Source organism: Pygoscelis adeliae, unplaced genomic scaffold (genome assembly GCF_000699105.1).
Source record: "Pygoscelis adeliae isolate BGI_AS28 unplaced genomic scaffold, ASM69910v1 Scaffold64, whole genome shotgun sequence".
Taxonomy (NCBI): domain Eukaryota; kingdom Metazoa; phylum Chordata; class Aves; order Sphenisciformes; family Spheniscidae; genus Pygoscelis; species Pygoscelis adeliae.
The window spans coordinates 503010-507478 of NW_008824652.1; the positions used below are offsets into that span (position 1 = coordinate 503010).

The window sequence follows — 4469 nt, forward strand, 5'->3', positions numbered from 1 at the left end:
ATCTAGCTAAGTCAGATCAGAGCTCCTACATGCTGAAAAGGCCTTAGGGGCACTTTGCTGGAAACTAAGTTTGTCTCATCTTTCTTCAACCTCCCACAACAATGCTGTGATGTCCACAACACAAGGGACAACTTGGGCCTTTTATTTTGGCTTACTCAGTGAATAGCCCTCAGCTTTCCATTTTCTCAAATCACCATCTTCCTGCTTTGACAGTTCCTATTTCATTAACCATCTTTTTTCTTCCTCTCTAGGCTTGGACAAATTGTGCAGGTTTGGCAGCCACTGCCCCAGTGATACCTTGCAATCCAGGGAGGATGCATCAGAAGTGAAGAAATGAGGGCATGAATAGAGCAGGGGTGCCCTCCTTCTGCAGCAGCCATGTTACACCAAGCCTGGCAGCTCTATGGGAGGTGGTGCCGTTGGTCCAGTCCTTTTATCCATCTCCTCACACTGACTGTGGTGACATTTGGTGTGCTCACACCTTTGATTTGCCACCGGCTCCTCCACTCTTACTTCTATTTGCGGCGCTGGCACCTGAACCCCATGAGCCAGGAGTTCCTGGAGCAGAACCAGCAGGAGGGCCAGGCTGCCCTCCGTTACTTTGAGAAGCTGCAGATACCAAACACCTCCGAGGCTTCTGGCAGTGACACCTTCCAGCCCTTGCTGCTGGTCACCATTATAACTGTGCAGAGGCGGAATGATTTCCACTATGTCTTGCAAGTGGCCTCCCACTTCCACCGCCTCCTCCAGAAATGTGGTGCACGTTGCCGGAGCCACCGCATCCTCCTCTGTAATGTGGAGTCAGACCCCAGTAGCCATCAGGATGTCAGGCTCCTGAGCAGCTTCTTTCCCATGGTCAGTCGTGACAAAACTGGGGAGAACCCTGACCCCAGAGTGAACCAGTTTGAGAAGGAGAAGCAGGACTACATCTTCTGCCTTGAGCAGTCGCTGTTGACGTACAACCCAGAATACGTCCTCATAGTGGAAGATGATGCTGTGCCAGAGGAGGAGATATTTGCTGTCTTGCAGCACCTCTTGTTGGCCCGGTTCTCCAAACCATACCTCAGAGATGCACTCTACTTCAAGCTTTACCATCCTGAGAGGCTTCAGCGCTACTTCAACCCCGAACCCATGAGAATCCTCGAGTGGCTAGGTCTGGGCATGTTTCTGGGGCCCATGCTGAACTGTGTGTACTCCTGGGCAACTGGGCGCCCCAGCCTCAGCTGGCCCATTGTCTTGTTCTTTGCTTTGTACAGTATGGCTTTGTCAGAGCTGGTGGGACGGCATTACATGCTGGAGCTGCGCCGGCTGGCCCCCACACTGTATAATATCGTGCCAGTCACCGAGTGCTGCACGCCTGCCATGCTCTTCTCCGCTCCATCTGCCCGCCGTGTCTTAGGTTACCTGAAGGGGCTGCACTGCCGCCAGGGTTTTGCTAAGGATATTGCCCTCTACTCACTGCTGCATACTAAGGGGGAGAACGCCTACGTGGTGGAACCCAACCTGGTCCGGCACGTGGGAATGTATTCCAGCCTTCGGCTAAATGACAACCCGAAACTGCTGTGATCTGTTCATGCCTTTCCAAACACAAAGCCCGGAGAACTTGCCACTGGGCAGAGAGACAGTGTGCAAACTCAGATGTTGTGCTGCTTGCACTGGGCATCCTGTGCCTCCAGGTGGACAAACTCTCTTTAAAAAAAAAAAGTTTCTTAAAAAATAAACTTATGTACATGCAGACCCTATTTAATATATGCTTGGAACTAATCACCATGCACCATGTGGGAGGGGAGTGGAGGATTCCAGCTGAGGGTGTGGATTTTCTACTCTCCTTAAATCATTCTTAGGGAAAAGCTCTCACACCAATATAAACAGCTATACTGCCTACTCTCCTTTACATTGGTTACAGAAATCCTCACCTTAGGGCAACAGAAACGTTGGACAAAATGAATGTTTCAAATTTAAGCTAGTGAGGAGGAAAAGCCCTTATTTTCCCATCCTTATTAAGGGCTGATCTCTGACCTCTGTCTGTTTCTAACCTGTGATTTTGAGCAGACCTTTCAAAAGCAGCAGTGGTTTATGTGAACTTTACCACAAATTTCACCTATATCCTTAAAATTTTATGAAGCCTCTCTTTACTACTGTCTCCCCCTACAGATACTATCCGCACCTCAACCCTTCCACTCCTTTTTCTTGGAACAGAGGCTCTTATAAAAACAAACCCTCCGCTGCTTTGTTAAAGGTCACCTCTGAAGGTAGGAATAGGAAAACAGAGTAACAGCCATTGATGTTACACAGCCAGGTCACAAATGCACGTTTTCTTTGATACATTACAGACATTATAAACAACACAGGATGACTACTATGTTGGTTGGTGTCATCACTAGTTGTAGTGGATCCAGGTCATTAAAAGAGGCCTTATCAGTTGCTGATTGGACTTAAGACATCCAACATGAATTTACCTTGACTTCCTATCAGCACAGAGGCAGAGGAAAGGTTACATCAGGTACCGCTATTGTGCAGTATCCTTGTCTCATTTTGGAGCTGTAGTTCACAGCTCAGCCCAAGTGGTTCATTCACTGCTCCTGGCAGCAAGCAAAATACCCATAGGAAACAAAGCTAGCTGTTCATAAAAACAAGCCACAATAGCACAACACATCAAGGGGCGACTCTGATACTGACCCATTAACTTAATGTGCTCTGGTTGTTAGGCATTTGGGATAGGTACTTTGTACCACAGCTGTGGGCACAGTTAAATATAAAACCATGCAGATGACAGAGATCTCATACAGAATCAAAACTGGCACCAAAATGTTTATGTCTAATGAAAAGCCCACCTTCACTTTAGTGGGCTTTGAATCAAATTCACTTATACGTGGAGTTTGGTCGAACTATTTTTGAAACTATATTCCTAACTTTGGAATGAACCAAGTAAAATATTTTTGTTGAGTTTTTGTCAGTGGGGGTTGTTTGTTTTTTTGTTTTTGGTGAAGGAAGAGCTCTACTTTGAATTTTCTTTCCCCCAGTCTGTCCCAGGTGATTTATGCCTTAACAAGTCCAGTTGTACATGTGAAAGATAAAACTCTTGAGAGGTGAAACCAAAGAAAGCTGCAAACCTCCAGCTGTCAGTGTGCAATGGTTATCAATTACACAACACAAATGCATAATGCAGGTTAGCCGAGAAATGGCTTCACAACACAGAGCAGTGCTTTGCTCTCTTAGTAATCAGCTGGGATACTTTTGTAACACCTTTGGAAATCAGGTGTGAGTAAAAACTGCTTGTGGATTCCATGTCATTCCAAAGGCAAAGCACCTCTCCTGTCAGAGGACGCAGGAAAAATTACAGGGGCAGAACCACGATTTATTCCCAGCTGCTGAAAACCCCCAAGATACCAGAGTGGTCACACAGTGGCAGGTGGGCAAACCTATTCTCAGGCTTTACTATAATACAGTTAAGATGGCAAGATTTGAGTGTCATTGTATATTTATTCCACTAAGTGCCTGCGCGTGTGAGGAAATACTACTTGTTTGTTTATGTGTCTTCAGCTGTGAATGTTTCAGTGTGGTGTGCTTTGTCTTTGCTCTTTTTGTCTTTGTACTATACAAATGCAGGGCAATGCCCTGTTCTTTTCATGAGGGTCCATTCGTACTCATTCTTGCAAAGAAAATCTTGCAGCAAGGTACAATAAATGGGACAGGGAAAACAAAAAGGAGGAAGGAAAAGAAAGAAAAAAAATCTTAGAAAAGAAACTAACTATATGCAGTTAATAAATGTTTTGATGTGGGCAATGATTTATCCATTTGTCTCAAAGTTATTTTCCTTGTTTGCCCAGTAGTACTTTATTTGTCGTCCCAGAAGTCCAGGGGAGGTCAATAATTTCATTGAGCTTCATAGCTGAAAATTAAGAACATGAATTTGAAGCATCCCTTCTAAACTAGAAGACAATTTTCAGGGCATAAGAGGCAAGAGAAATTGACTGGGAGACCAAACAATATGCAGAGGGCCTACAACTTGAACCCGCCAGTGAGAGAGTTTCAGATAAACCCGTTGAGAACAAACTCCTTTGTGCAAGGAGAAGGTTAATAAATTCTTCAGGTCCTTCTGGAATAATTTCCTTAAGTGCCCAATTCACCTTTACAACAGAGGTGCTTCTTTTACTGAGCCTGCTGGGGGCTATTTCTGAGTTACGTGCTAGCTCAGAGCCCGCCATGCCAATGTGGGATCTCAGGCAAGCGTTCCTTCTGCTGCTGCCTCTGAACTTTCACAAGTAGATTGATTTTTGTTTCTGATTTCTGTGCCACATGTTTTATTAGAAATGACAGTCAGAGAAATGTATTTCGCCCTTGGAGCAGAAAATGGGAGGTTACTGTGAGTTCTTAATTCCTGTTGGATTTTGTTCCACAGTTTGGGCTAAAAATGCAGTTTCAAACACACAAGCTTTTTCCTTCTTTTCTATCAGGGGAGCAGAGTC

The 4469-nt window shown here is 45.2% G+C and overlaps 1 protein-coding gene across 1 annotated transcript; it reads left to right on the forward strand.

Annotated features, from left to right (window-relative positions):
- The first annotated feature begins 378 nt into the window (after positions 1 to 378).
- TMEM246 (transmembrane protein 246) lies at positions 379 to 1566 on the forward strand. The gene has a single exon (XM_009322534.1). The coding sequence runs from the start codon at positions 379 to 381 to the stop codon at positions 1564 to 1566; it is 1188 nt and encodes a 395-aa protein (XP_009320809.1).
- Positions 1567 to 4469: the final 2903 nt, after the last annotated feature.